The following is a 19,904-nucleotide window of genomic DNA, read 5'->3' as shown; positions in this document are numbered from 1 at the left end:
GCAAGAGAGAGTGCAGAGTTGGGAAGCTGTGGACACATAGGCTCTGGGGTGCGCCATGCCGTCTCCAGCGCCCTACTTGGGTTTCTTCCCATTGGTGCCACACTGAGCCATATTGGGACCCCTGATAAAAGGGATAATTAAGATTCTGCTCCTGGGGGTGCCTGTCTGTCTCGGTGGAAGAGCATGTGACACTTCATCTTGGAGTTTGAGTCCCACATTTGCTGTGGTGATTTTTTAAAATCTTGTGTCATCCGGGTGGCTCAGCTGGTTAAGCAACTGACTTTGGCTCAGGGTATGACCTCATGGTTCATGAGTTTGGGCCTTGTGTTGGGCTCTGTCGTGACAGCTCAGTGCTCAGAGGCTTGAGCCTGCTTCAGATTCTTTGTCTCTTATTCTTATTCCCTTCCCCGCTCGTGCTCTGTCACACGATATATGTATGTCTCAAATATATATAAATATTTTTAAAAATTGAAAAAATCTTTAAAAATACTCAGGTTTGGTTCCATTAAAGTCAGGAAAGAAATGTTATAATAAATTTTGGTTTGAGTATAAATAAGACATTTCACTGTAAAATAACACTCTCAGTTTTAAAGCATTTGCTTTTCAATGTTTCAATATTTTTTTCATCTACCTTAACTTTTGGGGGGAAATTAACCACTAAACAATGTTGACCATTAAAAAAAGAGATGCAGACGGGGGCCTCCATTTTTTCTTTAGCTTCAGGCTCCAATTGTGGTTCAACGTGCCACCATCTCCATTTAAAATTTTGATCTTTTGTTCATCATAGTTTTTGGCATTAATTTTGATTCTTTACAATATTGCATTAACATATTGTTGCTCATGTGGTCTCATATTTTGCTTGAAAATATTAATAAAAGGTGATACAAGGCTTTTATTTTTTGTTTAATTTTTTTTAATGTTTATGTCTTTGAGAGAGAGAGAGAGAGAGAGTGAGACAGACAGAGTAAGCTGGGGCAGGGGAGGGGCAGAGAGAGGGAGAGATGCTGAACTCAGCAGGTTCCAGGCTCTGTGCTGTCAGCACAGAGCCCAATGCGGGGTTCAAACTCACGAACTGTAAAATCATGACCTGAGCTGAAGTCAGACACTTAACACACTGAGCCACCCAAGGCACCCCCAGGCTTTTATTTTTATTGACGACTTGATCTCGTATTACATTTGAGAATGTTCATCACTAGGAAAGAGTAGAAACGTAAATGTTCCTCACTCACTCACCCTAATCCCAGCCTTGCTTCCAAATTTGTAGGACTCCCGAATTTCCTAAGCTGGACACTGGACACCCCTGGTGTCTCAGGGTCAGGGTCTCCAACCTGGGTTGACAGCATGGGGACACAGAAGCCTCTCCCGAAGGACAAGAGACTGCAGGTGCCCCCATGGACTCACCACAACCTTCAAGGTCTTCTTGATACCATCCATGATGAAACGATTATAGACAGCAGCCTTGACCTCCACCTCATGTAGACCGACCTTCAGAGGCATGATGACAAAAGGCACAGCCACTGAGGACTTGGCTGGGATTTCCAGAATCTGCTGGTAGGGCTTCTTGGCAGTGGTCTGAATGCAGAAGGCTGGGTTGTAGAGCAGGTTCACCTTTACCTGTGAGGGAGAGAGTATTAGGGGAATGTGCCATGGTCCACCCCCCCCAACCATCAAAGCTCTCCATCATACCTCTGCCACCATGGGAACCCACCTTGAGCTCCCCCACATCCTGGTAATTGTAGAGCACAGCTCGGATCTCCACTTGCTCATTGCGCACCACAGAGTACGGCAGTCGCAGGTCGATGAAGAAGTCTTGCATCACCGTGACCTCGTAGGGGTCAGCCACGCAGATCCCTGCCCAGGAGTGGAGTGTCAAGGGGAGGAGGTGGACAGGGTCTCACTGCTTACCCCTGACTGTGGGAGCTGTGTCAAGCTCAGCCTGTGTTTGTAGAAGCCCGTGGGCTAAACAATTGTAAAGGTGATACATTACCGATAGCAGTGGCAGCTGGGAGTCACTGCGATGTATGATTTCCATTTCTTCTTGTAGTTTTATTCATAGGTAGGTGTGCAGGGGGGAAGAGCTAAGGCATACTTGAAGGGTCCATACCTGTGCTCTCCAAAATGGTAGCCTGAACTCTCTCTGGTCCCTGGGCACTTGGAATGTGGCTAGCTCAGAAAACTTTTTAACATATGTTTGGAAGACATTGGATATGTCAATCTACCTTTTCAATTGTACATTTTACAAATTCTAAAATACAGATAAAAATATTTCCTTTGAAAGGCTAGGGACACCTTTCCACTGACTAGCTCAGTCGGTGGAGAGCATGACTCTTGATCTTAGGCTCATGAGTTTGAGCCCCATGGTGGGGGGTGAAGAGATGACTTACAAATAAAATTAAAATCTCAAAAAAGATTGGGGCGCCTGGGTGGCTTAGTCGGTTAAGCTTCTGACTTTCGCTTAGGTCATGATCTCGCGGTTCATGGGTTCGAGCCCCGCGTCGGGCTCTGTGCTGACTGCCAGCTCAGAGCCTGGAGCCTGTTTCAGTCTGTGACTCTCTCTCTCTCTGACCCTCCCCTGCTCACGCTGTTTCACTCTCTCTCTCTCCTAGAAATAAATAAAACATTAAAAAAAAGCAAAAAACAAAAAACAAACAAACAAAAAATCTCAAAAAAGAAAAAGAGTAGCCCCCTCATTGAAATGCTCTGCAGATATAAAATATATGCTACATCAAAGGCTTAGTAAAACAAATAGAATGTATCATTCATCATTTTGAGATATTAATAGATTATTCTCAAATATGAATAGATGGTTATTATAACATTATTATGAATGTGGTGGTGGGTTTTTTAAACGTATTTTTCAACATATTTTTCAAAATATTTACCACATATTGAATAGTTTGGAGATATTTGGTTATAGAAAATGTATAATAAAAATGGATTTCTCTTCCTCCTTTTTTATGGGGCTACCAGAAGATTTAAAACGACAAACAGCTATATCATATTTCTGGTGGACAGTGATCTACAGGGAGTGAAAATCATGATGAAAGCAATGGTTAATTTGTGATTCAACAGCTACTAGGTTATATTCAAGCAAAGGATTAACTCAAGCAAAATTTGCAAAAGTATTATCATTTAAAAATGTTACACTAAAAAAATAAATAGAAACACTGTTGCACCAAGAAGTGTATTAAAATTTGGGGCACCTGGGTGGCTCAGTTGGTTAAGTGTCCAACTCTTGATTTTGGCTCAGGTCATGATCTCCAGGGTTCCTGAGTTGGAGCCTTGTGTCAGACTCTGAGCTGATGGTGCGGAGATTGCTTGGGATTCTCTTTCTCTCTCTCTGCCTTGCACACTATCTGTATCCCTTTCTCTCTCAAAAAATAAGTAAATATTTTATTTTTTTTAAGTAAAAATTTTTTAATGTTTTACTTATTTTTGAGAGAGAGATAGAGACAGTGTGAGCAGGGGAGGGACAGAGAGAGAGAGAGACACAGAATCTGAAACAGGCTCCAGGCTCTGAGCTAGCTGTCAGCACAGAGCTCAATGCAGGGCTCAAACCCACGAACCGTGGGATCATGACCTGAGCCGAAGTTGGATGCTTAACCAACTGAGCCACCCAGGAGCCCTGTAAATATTTTAAAAATACAGCTAAAAAAGAAATTTATTATAATTTAATAATTATTTTCGTGTATTCATTGGCGAAAAAAATAGAGACTTGAAGAAAATGCTTATTTGCTAACCTACAGTCATTATTCATCATTCCTGGGGGATCTGGTATAGTCACAGGAGGTAGTTAGCAATTATTTACTATTCATTTTCGCATTTTTTAAAATGGTCATTTATTTTTGAGAGACAGAGCTAGAACAAGGGAGGGGCAGAAAAAGAGGGAGACACAGAATTCAAAGCAGTCTCCAGGTTCCGAGCTGTCAGCACAGAACCTGACATGGGGCTCGAACTCACGAGCCATGAGATCATTACCAGAGTCAAAGCCGGATGCTTAACCAACTGAGCCAACCAGACGCCATCCCCACCCCCCGTTTTCACATTCTTAAAGTCATATTTAATTTGAAAAACCAGCTTTTGCACCATAAATAAGAGACTACCTCCAGAGAAACAAAACGGTTTTGTTAAATACTGGCTAGCTTGCGCTGTGCCTGCGCAAAGCAGGACCTGCTCTCTCCTTGCTAATCAAGGTCGACAAGACCTGGAGAGGAGATGAAGGCACCTGTGCACCAGGCTTCGCTGTTCCCTTGAACAAGACGGAAGGACCGAAAGAGAACCAAAAACGGAGTGACTTCTGACACACCATCCGTGTTATGTTTAAGGCAGAGAAACGACTATTCTCCGTGATCCTGGAAGGACAGCTACATGTCGCCACTGGTTTGTCCAAACCCACGGAAGGTACATCACTGAAAGGGAACCCTAAGCTACTGACTGCAGTTAATGATAATGTATCAATATTGTCCCATCAAATGTGGCAAATGTACCACTTAATGCAGAAAAGGGGAATTTGGGGGAATTGAGGAGTGAGTGGCAATTCTCTGTGCTTTGTGCTCAATGGTTTCTGTAAACCTAAAATTGTTTAAGAAAACCCATTAATTAAAAAAGCACACACACAACTGGGGCACCTGGGTAGCTCAGTCAGTTAAGTGCCTGACTTCGGCACAAAATCTTGCAGTTCATGGGTTTGAGCCCTGCATTGAGCTCTATGCTTAGAGCTCAAAGCCTGGGGCTTGCCTCGGGTTCTGTATCTCCCTCTCTGTCTGTCCCTTCCCTGCTCATGATCTCTCACACAATCACAGGAAGAAGTCTGGAAAACCTCCAAAACATGGAGGTTAAAGAACACCCTAGTAAAGAATGAATGGGCCAATCAGGTAATTAGAAAAGACATTTAAAAATATATGGAAACAAATGAAAATACAACAATCCAAATTCTTTGGGATGCAGCAAAGGCAGTCCTAAGAGGAAAGTACATTGCACTCCAGGCCTATTTCAAGAAATTAGAAAAAGCACAAGCATAAAATCTAACAGCGCACCTAAAAGAACTAGAGGGAGAGCAAGAAGAGCACCCCAAACCCAGTAGGAGAAGAGAAATAATAAAAATCTGATCAGAAATAAACAATATAGAAACCAAAGAAACAGTTGAACAGATCAATGAAACCAAGAGTTGGTTTTTTGAAAAAATAAACAAAATTGACAAACCTCTAGCCAGGCTTCTCAAAAAGAAAAGAGAGAGCACTCAAATAGACAAAATCATTAATGAAAATGGACTTATTACAACCAACCCCTCGGAAATATCAAAAATAAATAAACATTAAAAAAATAAAATATGTTTGGCTCCAATGACTTACACTCATCAAATATCTGTAATGTGCCAGCCACCATTTTTTTAAAAAATAGTTTATTGTCAAGTTGGTTTCCATAGAACACCCAGTGCTCATCCCCACAAGTGCCCTCCTCCATGCCCATCATCCCCCTTTCCCTCTCCCCGAACACCCATCAGTCCTCAGTTTGTTCTCAACATTCAAGAGTCTCTCATAGTTTGCCTGCCTCCCTCTCCCCCCATTTCCCCTCTTCTTCTCCCCCACGGTCCTCCGTTAAGTTCCTCCTAATCCTCTTATATGTGCAAACATATGGTAGCTGGCCTTCTCTGCCTGACTTATTTCACTCAGCATAACACCCTCAAGATCCATCCATGTTGCTACAATATATTAACTCATAAAATCCCTTGCACAATACTTTCAGTGGCTACTATTTCTATTGCACCCATTTTATGGATGCACACAGAAGGTGAGTTACTTGACTCAGGCTGCACAGCTGCCTAGGGGAGGACCTGGGATTTGAACCCATGCATTTAAGCTTGAGAAGCTCCCTGCTTGTACCCCTGATGACTGTTCATTCACAGTAGCTCAGGAGTCTGAAATTTCTGAATTCCACTATTTACCTTCCTAAAATATATATTCTGTCTCTAAGTTAGCATTCCTGAAAGGTTCATCCACTGGTGATCTTGGGCAGGTGACTTTCCTTCCCTGGCTTCAGCATCTTCATTTGTAGAAAAATAATAGTACCAACCTCAGAGGGTTCTCGTGAGCACTGAATGAGATAATGTGCTGGGAGTCAAAAATGGTCCTGGGTAAGGAGCACCTGTATGGCTCAGTCAATTAAGCATGTGACTCTTGGTTTCAGCTCAGGTCATGATCTCATCGTTTCATGAGGTGGAGTCTTGCATTGGGCTCTGTGCAGCCATCACCACAGAGCCTGCCTGAGATTCTCTCTCCCTCTCTCTGCCCCTTCCAACTCTTGCTGCATCTCATTCTCTCTCTCTCTCTCTCTCTCTCAAAACAAATAAATACACTTTAAAAAGTCATACCTGGTAAGACACAGAGTCTGATCTGGGGCTTGAACTCATGAACTATGAGATCATGATTGGAGCTTAGTTGAGACACTTAACTGACAAAGCAACCCAGGCCCCTCACACACCTCCTTTTTAATGTTTCAGTATTTTCCCCACCTACTTTAATGCTCAGGGGAAGAATTAACCTTTAAAATGTACCTGAATCAGGCATGGGGTGGGGGGGCACACCTTTTCCCTCTTGCCTCAAACTCGGTGATGGCTCAGCCCAGTGCTGGCTTCTATTTACAATGGAGATAATTTGTTCATCATGGATTTTTTTTTTTTTTTTTGGCATTCACATCGATGTTTTCAACATGATCACATGAAATTTTTACTCATCTGGGCTTAAAGTAAGTGCCTCCCTTTCCTCACCCTGCTCCGAGGCCTCCCTGGGACCACTCTCATTAGGCCAGGGCTCCTCAGCTCCCCCTGAAGTGGGCCCCCTGCCCCCTGGTTACCTTTTTTTGTCAGGTTTCACAATTCAACCACTGATGTCCCAATCATACATTTCATCCTGCTTCCTCTTTTATATTTTCTCAATCAAGTTACCCATCACCCTGTCAATATCACCCCTAAGGGTGTTTGTTGTTATAAATTACTCTGTATGATAGTACAATGGTAGATACATGTCCTTATACCTGTGTCCAAACCTATAGATCGTGCGATGCTAAGAGTGAACCCTCATGTCAATGACGAACTTGGGGTGATGACAGGCGTGTCAGGGTAACAAGTGCACCATGCTGGTGCGGATGCTGATAGTACATGTCAGCATGGGGGAGACTGTGTACGTCGGGGGTGGGCAGACTGGACGTATGTGGGAACTCTCGTACTCTCCCCTCAATTTTGCTGTGAACCTAAAAGTGTTCTCAAAAGAAAATCTATTTACAAAAAGCACTGCCTTGTCATCCACAGAGTAGGATCTGATCCCTCTCTTGTCACCTGGGAGCAGCGTGTCAGCCACCAAGACATAGGGGATCTCTCTGGATGGGATGAGAAAATGCCCAGTGGCCCTGGGTCCCTGCCCCCTAAGGATGGGGTCACCACCACTTCTCACCTTTCGTGTTTGACAAGCTCACGGCCAGAATCTCCCAGGTGGTGATGGAGTCTTTCAAAAATATATGTATGGTCTTTGTGGAGATTCTGGATGGGGGAGAAGTGGGGCATCAGGAGGAGGTAGGTGTCAGGGATGTGGGGGAAGAGCTGGTGTGGAGGGGCCCCAAGGGGCAGGTTGGAGGGGGGTGGGGGCGGGGCACATGGAAGTAGATGGACTCTTGATGTTTTTCTAGACTGGGTTGTGGGGTTGCACAGTGATTCCAGAAAAGAGGGGCATGGGGTACATGCAAATGAAGTGGTCCAGCCGGGGCTGCTATAGGAGCTGGCCTGGGGGGTGGATTGAAGTGGGGGTATCTCAGCCTTACCCATCTTTCGCAGGTTCTCTGAGTTCCTCCATGCGCCACAGCCAGCTCTGAGGGAACTGGCTTCGGGAAATAATATCTTCATCCAGGATTTCAGTCTCACCCAAGTCACCTGGGAGGCACGGGGTGAGGAGCGGGTAATCTGGGTTTAGAACAGACCCCTTTCTCCACTGAACCCAGAGATACTTATCTCTACATAGCTGAAGGGGTTCCCACCAGCAAAACACACCACAGTNTGGGGATGAGCACTGGGTATTATATGGAAACCAACTTGACAATAAACTATTTTTAAAAAATAAATAAAAACGAAGAAAAGATAACACCACACCACAAAAGTGACATTTCATAACTGTGTTGGTACAAAGGCAAAAATAGTCCAGGCAGGGTCATATTATTTCCCCCTCATCTGATTTTCACAGGAATGAAATCATTTGCGTGAGTCTCTGAGCATGGTGGCTCCCAGGCTCCGCGCCTGCTGCATCTGATGGTTGTGGTCCCCAAGCAAACAGGTGGCTCAAGAGACTCCTCAGAGTGTCTCCCCAGAGATGGGGTGGCCTTTTGAGCAGGCCTGACACCATCAGCGAGTAGATGAAGTATGGCCAGAATACGGTTCAACCCTGTCTGGGCTTTCCTCAAAACACGAGGGGCGATTGTAACGGGGCTCTCGGTCTGCCTAGTAACAAAGTAGGTGAAATCCACTGAAGCCTAAATCCACCTATATTGTGGAATAATCCACCAAAGTGCCTGTGGGATACAAACATACAAATAACTCTCTGTCTCACCCCAAACTGACTAAAGAAATTACACAATTTGGAGCACCTGGGTGGCTTAGTTGGTTGGTGTCCGACTTCTGCTCAAGTCATGATCTCACGGTTGGTGAATTCGACCCCTGCATCAGGCTCGCCGCTGTCCATGTGAGCCTGCTTGGGATCGTCTCTCCCTTCCTCTCTCTGCCCCTTCCCTGCATTTACAATTGCACCAAGAATTATAAAATACCTAGAAATAAACCTAACCAAAGAGGTAAAAGACCTGTACACTGAATACTGTAGACAGCATATGAATGAAATACAAGAAGACACAAAGAAATGGAAAAACATTGCATGCTCATGGATTGGAAGAACAAATATTTATAAAGTGTTGATATTACTCAAAGTAATCTATACATTCAATACAATCCCAATGAAAATAGCACCAGTAGTCTTCACAGAGCTAGAACAAACAATCCTAAATTTTTATGAAACCCCAAAAGACCCCAAACAGCCAAAGCAATGGTGAAAAAAACAAAACTAAACAAAAACCAAAGGTGAAGGCATCACAGTCCTGGACTTAAGTCTGTATTACAAAGCGGTAATCATCAAGACAGTATGGTATTGTCACAAAGACAGACACATTGACCTGTGAAATAGAACAGAGAACCCAGAAATGGACCCATAAATGTATGGCCAACTAATCTTCCACAAAGCAGGGAAGAGTATCCAATGGAAAAAAAGACAGTCTCTTTAGCAAATCGTGCCGGGAGAATTGGACAGCAACACGCAGAAGAACGAACCTGGACCACTTTCTTACACCACACACAAAAATAAATTGAAAATGGATGAAAGACCTAAATGTGAGACAGGAAAACATCAAGATCCTACATGAGAAAACAGGCAGAAATCCCTTTGGCATCTCCCGCAGCAACCTCTTACTTAACATGTCTCCAAAGGCAAGAGAAATGAAGGAAAAACGAACTGTTTGGGACTTCATCAAGATAAAAAGCTTCTGCACAGCAAAGGAAATAATTAACAAAACTAAAAGACAACCGAAGGAATGGGAGAAAGTGTTTGCAAATGACATAGCAGATAAAGCGTTAATATCTGAAACCTATAAGGACCCCACCAAACTCAACATCTAAAAAAAAAATAATCCAGTGAAGAAATGGGCAGAAGACATGAATAGACACTTTTCCAAAGAAAACATCCAGATGGTAAGCGGACACATGAAAAGATGCTCAACATCACTCATCATCAGGGAAATACAAACCGAAACCACACTGAGATACCACCTCACACTGGTCAGAGTGACTAAAAGTAACACCTCAGGAAACAACAGATGTTGGCAAGGATGTGGAGAAAGGGGAACACTCTTGCACTGTTGGTGGGAATGCAAACTGGTGCAGCCACTCTGGAAAATGGTATGGAGCTCCCTCAAAAAATTAAAATTACATTTACACTATGACCCAACAATAGAACCCCTAGGAATTTATCCAAAGGATACAGGAGTGCTGATTTGTAAGGGCGCATGTACCCCAGGGTTTACAGTCACGCTATCAACAACAGCCAAATTATGGAAAGATCCTGAATGTTCACAAACTTATGGATGGCGATAGATATAGAGAATAAAATACTACTTGGTGATGAAATCTTGCCATTTGCAACAATGTGGATGGAACTGGAGGGTATTATCCTAAGCAAATTAGTCAAAGACAGGTACCATATGATTTTACTCATATGTGGACTTTGAGAAACTTAACAGAAGACCATAGGGAAAGGGAAGGAAAAACAAGATACAAAGAGGGAGGCAAACTGTAAGAGACTCTTAAATACAGAGAGCAGACTGGGGATAGATGGGAGTGAGGGGTTGGGGAGATGGGGAAAATGGGTGATGGGGGTTGAGGAGGGCACTTGTTGGGATGAGCACTGGAGGTTGTACGTAAGTGATGAATCACAGAAATCCATTACTGCAGCCAAGGCTACACTGTATTGACATATATTTATATAAAAAATATTTTTTAAAAAAGAAATTACACAAAGCTAGGGGAGAAAACACCTGAGCATGTGTAAGCTATATCCCAGTAGATTGGATACTTTTGTGTAATTTTCCTCCTTGAGAAAGCAAGTCTGTAGGTCGCTGGAGCAGAAGACAGCAAGCCTAGGTTAGAATAATTTGCACAAACTGAAGATACAGCCCTTTGCTCATGTGTATTGGGAATCTTTGTGTCTTTTTTTTGGGGGGGCGGTGGTGGAAGAAGTGCTATCCTTCCAGCTAAAATAATTCAAAAATATTTGTTCCCTGGGAATGTCTGCCTTTAATAGGTACTGCATATTCCTAAGCAATAAATTTAAAAAATAAGTAATAAAATAAAACATAAATGTGCATTAAAGGTATGTGTTACTCTATAAGAAGTCCACATCTGCTGTCATACACGCTACGTAAAAACTGATTGTGGGGGAAATTTCCGTTGGCTTAAATTTTGCAATGATCTGATAGCAAAAAGAGGTTTAAACATTGACTATACAGGAATAAAGAGGAAGTCCACAGTGGAGGGACCCAGCAGACGGCCCCTTAATCATGTGATCAGGGCTCACGGCACCAACAACGGATGAATCAATGTCTTTAGGCTCCTGATATGATTCACTGAGAATCCAAATGTCTCTTCTGTGACAGTGCTGCCCCCAAATGCAAAGCCTGGAGGTCACTATGAGGACGCATGGAGCCAGCCCAACCGCAGGACAGCCCCCCAACAGCTGGACGTGAAAGTCACTAAAAGACGGATGCACTGCCAGGGGTTGAGCAGATCCAAGGACACTAAGGAGACCCCACCAGTAAATACGACGTCTGTTCCTAGACCAGAACCTTTTCCTATAAAGGACCCAAACAAACCAGACCACCAAGCCAAAGGGAAACCACTGGCAAACCTGAGTGGGGTTGGAGGGTTTGGAGGTGGTAACGAGTCACCATTAATATCCTAACTCTGATGACTGTGCTGTGGTTTTGTGGGAGAATATCTTTGCTTCTAGAAATTCCATACACAGCTAATTAGGGGTGGTGGAGTCTTAAACGGTTCAGAAGGATAAAAGGTTCAATGCCCATTTCTCCTTTTACTGTTTGAGACCCTTTAAAGACAAAACCCAAAAAAGATGAGTATGTTTGCTTGGATTGGGCAGCCTGCTGCTGGGATGTTTCCCCGTCTTCCTTAGTTTTTAAGCAAAGAGGTTCTGTGTTGTGATTTTTCATCCTGTGGTTGATAAGGAAATTTCTCTCGGTTTCACAAGCTGCTCGCACTGGCCTTTGTTCTTGGAGCCCAATTTGAATGACACCGTTTCTGGTCCCCCACGAAAACGATGTGCAAGATAAGTGTTCAAACGGCCAGTGAGAAGGGTCAGCGGAGCAGCCGCCGCTCTTGCACACAGTGGTTAAAAAGAGCAATCGGGACCAGGTGGGTCAAGCGGGGAAACTGCCAGGGTGACCCTCACGCAAGGTGCCAAGCCGCCCCTGGCTCGGTGGGCTCGCTGTGGGTTTGGTTTCCACTGCGCCCATCCTAGCAGAAAGGCCTTTCTCTACTTAAGACACATAAAAAAGCATCTTTAAAAAGCAGGGATCAGGCCTCACTGGGCTCAAAGCCTCTGAGCAAATAGCAGGTAGGATTCCCGTCAGTTCTGTCAGGGCCGCCTTGGGGGGAGGGGGGGACGCTGGTTCTGCTTTCAATGGGATCCTTGTAAGAGAAATTTCTCTTGGTGTAAGATTTATTTGACCTGTCAGAAAATCTTCAATGTGATGAACAGAAAAAATATGCAGCCATGAATCCTCTATCCAGCAAGCTTGTCATTCAGAATAGAAGGAGAGATAAAGGTTTTCCCAAATAAACAAAAATTGAAAGAATTCATCACCACTAAACCAGCCCTACAAGAAATCCTGAGGGGGACTCTATGAGGGAAATGTTGCAAGGGACACAAGGTACCAGAGACACCACCACAAGCATGAATCCTACAGAGAATGCAATGACTCTAAACCCATATCTTTCAATAATACCACTGAATGTAAACGGAATAAATGCTCCAATCAAAAGACATAGGGTAGCAGAATGGATACAAAAACAAAATCCATCTACTTGCTGTCTACAAGAAACTCATTTTAGACCTGAGGACACCTTCAGACTGAAAGTAAAGAGTGGAGAAATATCTATCATGCTACTGGAAGTCAAAAGAAAGCTGGCATAGCCATACTTATATCAGACAAGCTGGACTTTAAAGACGGTAACAAGGGATGAAGAAGGGCATTACATAATAATTACAGGGTTTATCCATCAGGAAGAGATAATAATTATAAATGTCTATGCACCAAATTCGGAAGCACCCAAATACATAAAACAATCACAAACAGAAACAATCTTATGGATAAGAATGTGCTAATACTAGGGGACTTTAGTACTCCACTTACAGCAATGGATAGATCAACTAGACAGAAAATCACTAAAGAAACAATGGCTTGAATGACACATTGGACCAGATGGATTTGACAGATATATTTAGAACTCTACATCTTGAGGCTATGGAATTCACTTTCTTCTCATGTGGGCATGGCACATTCTCCAAGATAGATCACATACTGGGAAATAAAGGAGTCCTCAATAAATATAAAAGAATTGAGATCATACCATGCACACTTTCAGACCACAATGCTATGAAACTTTAAATCATCACAGGAAAAAATCTGGAAAACCTCGAAAAACATGGAGGTTAAAGAACACCCTACAAAGAATGAATGGGCTAATCAGTCAATTAGAGAAGAAATTAAAAAATATATGGAAACAAATGAAAATGAAAATACAACAATCCAAACTCTTTGGGATGCGGCAAAGGCAGTCCTAAGAGAAAAGTACATTGCACTCCAGGCATATTTCAAGAAACTAGACAAAGCATAAATACAAAATCTAACAGTGCACCTAAAGGAACTAGAAGCAGAGCAGCAAGAGCGCCCAAAACCAAGCAGAAGAAGAGAAATAATAAAGATCAGTGCAGAAATAAAACAATATAAAACAATATAGAATCCAAAAAAACAGTTGAACAGATCAATGAACCAAGAGTTGGTTTTTTGAAAAAAATAAACAAAATTGACAATCCTCTAGCCAAGCATCTCAAAAAGAAAAGAAAGAGCACCCAAATAGACAAAATCATGAATGAAAATGGATTTATTACAACCAATCTCTCAGAAATACAAGCAATTATCAGGGAATACTATGAAAAATTATATGCCAACAAACTGGACAACCTAGAAGAAATGGACAAATTCCTAAACACACACACACACTACCAAAATTCACACAGGAGGAGATAGAAAACCTGAACAGACCCATAACTAGTGAAGAAATTGAATCAGTTATCAAAAATCTCCCAACAAATAAGAGCCCTGGGCCAGATGGCTTCCCTGGGGAATTCTGCCAGACATTTAAATCAGAGTTAATACCCATTCTTCTCAAGTTATTCCAAAAAGTAGAAATGGAAGGAAAACTTCTGGACTCGTTCCGAAGCCAGCATCACTTTGATTCCCAAACCAGACAGAGGTCCAGCAAAAAAGAGAACTACAGGCCAATATCCTTGATGAATACGGATGCAAAAATCCTCAATAAGATACTTGTAAATAGAATTCAACAGCATATTAAAAGAATTATCCACCATGATCAAGTGGGATTCATTCCTGAATAAAGGATGGGTTCAATATTCACAAATCAACCAATGTGATACATCACATTAACAAAAGAAAAGATAAAAACCATATGATCATGTTGATAGATGCAGAAAAAGCATTTGACAAAATACAGCATTCATTTTTAATAAAGACCCTCAAGAAAGTTGGAATAGAAGGAACTTACTTAAACATCATAAAAGCCATTTATGAGAAGTCCTCAGCTAACACCCTCCTCAATGGGGAAAACCTGAGAGCTTTCCCCCTGAGATCAGGAACATGACAGGGATGTCACTCTCATCACTGTTGTTTCACATAGTGCTGGAAGTCCTAGCATCAGCAGTCAGACAACNACACACTACCAAAATTCACACAGGAGGAGATAGAAAACCTGAACAGACCCATAACTAGTGAAGAAATTGAATCAGTTATCAAAAATCTCCCAACAAATAAGAGCCCTGGGCCAGATGGCTTCCCTGGGGAATTCTGCCAGACATTTAAATCAGAGTTAATACCCATTCTTCTCAAGTTATTCCAAAAAGTAGAAATGGAAGGAAAACTTCTGGACTCGTTCCGAAGCCAGCATCACTTTGATTCCCAAACCAGACAGAGGTCCAGCAAAAAAGAGAACTACAGGCCAATATCCTTGATGAATACGGATGCAAAAATCCTCAATAAGATACTTGTAAATAGAATTCAACAGCATATTAAAAGAATTATCCACCATGATCAAGTGGGATTCATTCCTGAATAAAGGATGGGTTCAATATTCACAAATCAACCAATGTGATACATCACATTAACAAAAGAAAAGATAAAAACCATATGATCATGTTGATAGATGCAGAAAAAGCATTTGACAAAATACAGCATTCATTTTTAATAAAGACCCTCAAGAAAGTTGGAATAGAAGGAACTTACTTAAACATCATAAAAGCCATTTATGAGAAGTCCTCAGCTAACATCCTCCTCAATGGGGAAAACCTGAGAGCTTTCCCCCTGAGATCAGGAACATGACAGGGATGTCACTCTCATCACTGTTGTTTCACATAGTGCTGGAAGTCCTAGCATCAGCAGTCAGACAACAAAAAGAAATAAAAGGCATCAGAATTGGCAAAGATGAAGGCAAACATTCACTTTTCACAGATGACATGATATTCTACATGGAAAACCTGACAGACTCCACCAGAAGCATACTAGAACTGATCCATGAATTCAGCAAAGTTGCAGGGTACAAAATCAACATACCGAAATCGGTTGTATTTTTATACACCAATTATGAACCAACAGAAAGAGAAATCAAGAAACTGATTCCATTCACAACTGCACAAAAAACCATAAAATACTTAGGAATAAAAGATATGAGATCTGTATGATGAAAATTATAGAAAACTTATGAAGGAAATTGAAGAAGACACCAAGAAATGGAAAAACATTCCATGCTCATGGACTAGAAGAATAAATATAGTTAAAATGTCATTACTACCCAAAGCAATCTGCACATTCAATGCAATCCTAATCAAAATTGCACCAGCATTCTTCTCAAAACTAGAACAAACTATCCTAAAATTGATATGGAACCACAAAAGACCCCGAATAGAGAAAGTAATACTGAAGAAAACCAAAATGGGAGGCATCACCATCCTAGACTTTAGCCTCTACTACAAAGCTGTCATCATCAAGATAATATGGTATTGGCACAAAAAGTGACACATAGACCAATGCAATAGAATAGAGAACTTNAGAACAAACTGAGGGCTGATGGGGGTGGGGGGGAGGGGGGTGATGGGCATGGAGGAGGGCACTTGTTGGGATGAGCACTGGGTGTTATATGGAAACCAACTTGACAATAAATCATGAAAGAAAAAAATAATTTAAAAAAACAACAAAAAGCAAACAAAACAAAACAACAACAAGGAAAAAGATTTATTTGGCCTGAGACGTAAAGTTTCAAGTGTATACACTTATCCAGAACTGAATGAATAAGTGAATGAATGAATGAATGTATGATTGCACGAGTGGGTGAATAAACGAATGAAAATGAATCAACAGATGTTGTTAGGCATAGAGTTAGGCACCTCTTTGGAAAGCAGCATAAATGATTTTTCTTTGGTAAAGATGAAGTAAAACCTCATATCACAAAGAAGCATCCCGCCCTTCAGACACGGCCTCCTCCTCCCTCAGACAGAAGTATCCACACACCCACACATGACCCTTCCCCTCACATAGGTTGTCATCCCTGAAACAGGTCCTGCCCTCTCAGACCAGGCCTTCCTCCCTCAGACCAGGCCCTCCCTGCTCTGACAGAGCCACCCAACTCAGAACATCCCCACCCAACTCTGATCAAACCTTCCCATTGTGGCCAGTTTCCCTGCTCAGACCAGGCCTTCGCCTCAAACAGGCCTTCCTCCCTCAATCCAGGCTCTGCCCCTTCTGATGAGCCTCCCCCGTCTGGCTGGCCTCCCCCCTCTGACCAGGCCCTGCCCTCTCTGACCAGGCCTCCCCCTCAGGCCGGCCTACAGGCAGGGCACTCACTCAGGGCCAGCCCCAGGTGGGCGCTGCGGCTGTGGCCGAGCCTCAGCTGGGTGACGTAGTTGCAACAGTCCAGGAAGGTCTTGGCACAGNAAGAGAGTCCCCTATCTCGTGGGCGTGGGGCTCGAGGGGGCCAAGGACTTACGGTGATGGGCAGGGACGTATAGATTTTGTGTGTGTTGATGATCAGCTTGGCCACGCCGTCAGCCTGGGTGAGGGAGTAACCTTTGGAGTACTGGGTCACCACGGGGACATTGCATGCTGGGGAGCCATCGGGGTTGGTGACGAACACCTGTGGGTGCAGTGCAGGGGCAGCTGGAGAGGGTTCAGGTGGACCCAGAGGCGTGGCCGGTGCTCAGGAGCAGGGTGGAGGGTGCAGCCCCACCCCGGGTCTCACCATGAGGTCAAAGGGCATGCCTGGTTTGAAGAACTTGGACGTCTTGGTGAAGTGGATCTGGTAGGGGGAGGTCACGATGGGGATCCCGCTGCGCTCTGCCTCCACCATGTCGCTGCCTGAGGGGGCCAGCCATGAGGACAGGTTCCGGGGCCACCCCTCCAGGTGGACCACACCTTAGCCTGGGCCTCCTGCATCGGACTGGCCTCCTCTGTCAGTTTGGGTCCCACCTCCATTCTGGGCCTCTGCCCTCAGACTGGGCCTCCCCCTCATTTGGGTCTCTTTCCTCAGACAGGGCCTCACCTGAGTGCAAGATAACAGTGACGGACACGTACAACGACTTCCCCACCAGGGCATCTGCTCTGGAGGGTTCTACCCCGGCCAGCAGGACCTTTCGTTCCAGCCTGGCATCCCCAGTGCCGTCACTTATCTGGGGGAGGAAAGGAGGCTCAGAGAGGGGGAGGGGCTCCGGTGAGGGANCTCTTCCCTCGGTCCTTCACTTCCTCCTTCCATTCTCCCTCCCCCCTCCCACCCCTTTCCTTTGTTCTCTCAGTAAATTTTTATTAGCTCCCATATGCCAAGGATGGTACTGGGTTCAGAAGATAAAGCCCTCAGCAAAGAGCTAAAAATCCCTTCCTGTATAGAATTTAGGTTCTGTGGAATCTAAATGAACAAATCCAATTTATAGGATGCCTAAAGGAGATAGATGCCAGGTAGAGAAGAGAGTGGAATCGGGGCGGGGGAGGGGTTGCTCAGAGAGGCCTCTCTGTGAAAATGGGCCATCGTTAGCATCTGAGCAGAGATTTGAAGGCCGTGATGGGGGAAGTTGTGTGGGTATTTGGAGGAAGAGGGTTTTCTGGGTAAGGAGGGAACAGCCTGTGCAAAAAAGTCTTGGGGCAGGCCGTGCATGGCAGTTGGAGTAAAACAATGAGGCCCATGTGGCTAGAGCAGAGTGAGGGGAAGAGGGAGAGGAGGGGAGGACAGGGAAAGCCTTGCAGGGCCTTGGGGAGTGCTGGGAAGACTTAGGGTAAAACCCCAAGGAGGTGAGAACCTCTGGAGGGCTCCAGGTGGAGGAGGGTGGGACCTCAGTTGCATCTCAAGCGCACCCCCTGACTGCAGTAGTGGGAATGGACTACATAGAGTTTTTATCTGTTATCCCAGTCTTCAGCTGAGAAAACTGAGGCCCAGGAAGAGAAGTGACCTGTCCAGAGTCACACCGTCCCCAGAGGTTTGTCTGGAGCCAGAATCCACCAGCAGAAGCCTCACTGCACCGGCATCCCTGCATCTCTGTCTTGTGTCCAGGGCTCTTTCTGTGTTTGTGACTCTATACATTTCTGTGCCTTTAGGCCTCTGCAGTCCTGCCTTTTTTGTAGTCTCTTTCTCTGTCTCTCTCTATCTCTTTGTCTCTCCCCGAGTCTCCGCTCGGGGCATGTCAGGGGCCCCGGCTGGCTGGTACCTGGATGGTGACGATAACGTCNGCTGCCCGCAGTACTGCATGGAGGCTGGTGTGGAGAGGTGGGGGCAGAGAGGGGCTGGGGGGGAGTAAGGGCAAGAGGCGGGTAGGGATCAGAGGGGGGATGAGAAGGGGGATCAGATGGGGGCTTAGAGAACATCGGGCAGGAGAGAGGTCAAAGCTAGGGGCTCAGGATGGGGGGGTAATTGAAGGAGGAGTCACAGAGAGGGGAGGGACATCAGCAGGTGTACCCACCTTGATGCTGACTGTGCTCATGTGGCCGTTGTTTCTGGTCAGAACAGTGTTCCCTCTGGACAACTCCTGCAGCCTGGCCGGGAAGTCGTAGACGCTGACCGTGACTGCAACATTCCCTGAATAGTCATGGGCCTGCAGCAGTACCTTCTCCTCATTCTCCAGCCGCAGGACATTGGGGGTGATCATGGAGAACCTGCAGGAGCCGGTGGAGCGCAGGATGGAGCTGCCCTCCTAGGGACCCAGGGTCCCACCCTCACCCACACATCACGGAGCTCCCAAATCCTGTGAAGTCAGATTACGAGCCCTCCAAATCACCGCAGGCACAGAATCACTGAACACACCATATGCACCAGACCTCCAGACCCCTGGTTCTAGAAACATCCGCCTCCCGTCACTACCCCGAATGCCACAAACACCCAACCCACGAAACCACGAGCTCACAGGCAGCCGGAATGGATTCACATCCCAACCCGCTGACCCCTGCCTCCACAGACCCATGTGCACCCTGGATTCTACTGGGACCTGAACCCATAAATGCCACTCCCACCTCACAAGTAGCCTGGTTTGGGGAAGGGGCATGACCACTCACATGGGGTCCCCCAGTGCCAGGGGCAGGCTGGTGAGCAGCAGCAGCAGGCTGGGGCCTGAGGCGGGCCCCATGGTGCAGGGAAGGTGGAGGGACAGAGGGGTGAGGGAGAGGATTGGGAGGGAATGAGCAGAGGCTGTTGGAGGCTGCCTTTTATCTGGCTCCCGCCTCCCCGCCTCCGGCCTCAGCCCCGCCCACAGCTCCGTGGCCTCCCCCTCCTGGAGCTGCCCCAGATTTCTCAATACCATTTCCCAAGTTCTTCAATCCCTGGGGCCAGTGTGTCCTGAGGTAACTAACCCGAGGGCATGCCCTCCAGCAGCATGGACACACCTTCCCCCTGCCATGGTCTCCTCAGGGTCAAGGTCAGTTGGTGAACAAAGACCTTTCCCTGTTACACATACTTAGTGGTGAAGGAACACTGAGGGCCAGAG

At 44.9% G+C, this 19,904-nt stretch overlaps 1 protein-coding gene across 1 annotated transcript; it reads right to left on the bottom strand.

The window, feature by feature from the left end:
* Positions 1–1,227: 1,227 nt before the first annotated feature.
* On the bottom strand, positions 1,228–18,908 carry LOC144220065 (complement C3-like). Its single transcript, XM_077750231.1, has 9 exons — positions 18,888–18,908; positions 17,483–17,609; positions 17,183–17,298; positions 16,931–17,077; positions 16,789–16,867; positions 7,813–7,921; positions 7,449–7,534; positions 1,709–1,851; positions 1,228–1,614 (listed from the first exon to the last, which is right to left on the bottom strand). Exons 1-9 carry the CDS (start codon positions 18,906–18,908, stop codon positions 1,315–1,317), a joined length of 1,128 nt encoding a protein of 375 aa, XP_077606357.1. The 3' UTR covers positions 1,228–1,314.
* Positions 18,909–19,904: the final 996 nt, after the last annotated feature.

Source organism: Crocuta crocuta, unplaced genomic scaffold (genome assembly GCF_008692635.1).
Source record: "Crocuta crocuta isolate KB4526 unplaced genomic scaffold, BGI_CrCroc_1.0 scaffold110, whole genome shotgun sequence".
Lineage (NCBI taxonomy): Eukaryota > Metazoa > Chordata > Mammalia > Carnivora > Hyaenidae > Crocuta > Crocuta crocuta.
The sequence above is the reverse complement of the archived record's forward strand: the minus strand, read 5'-3'. Positions and strand labels throughout refer to the sequence as shown.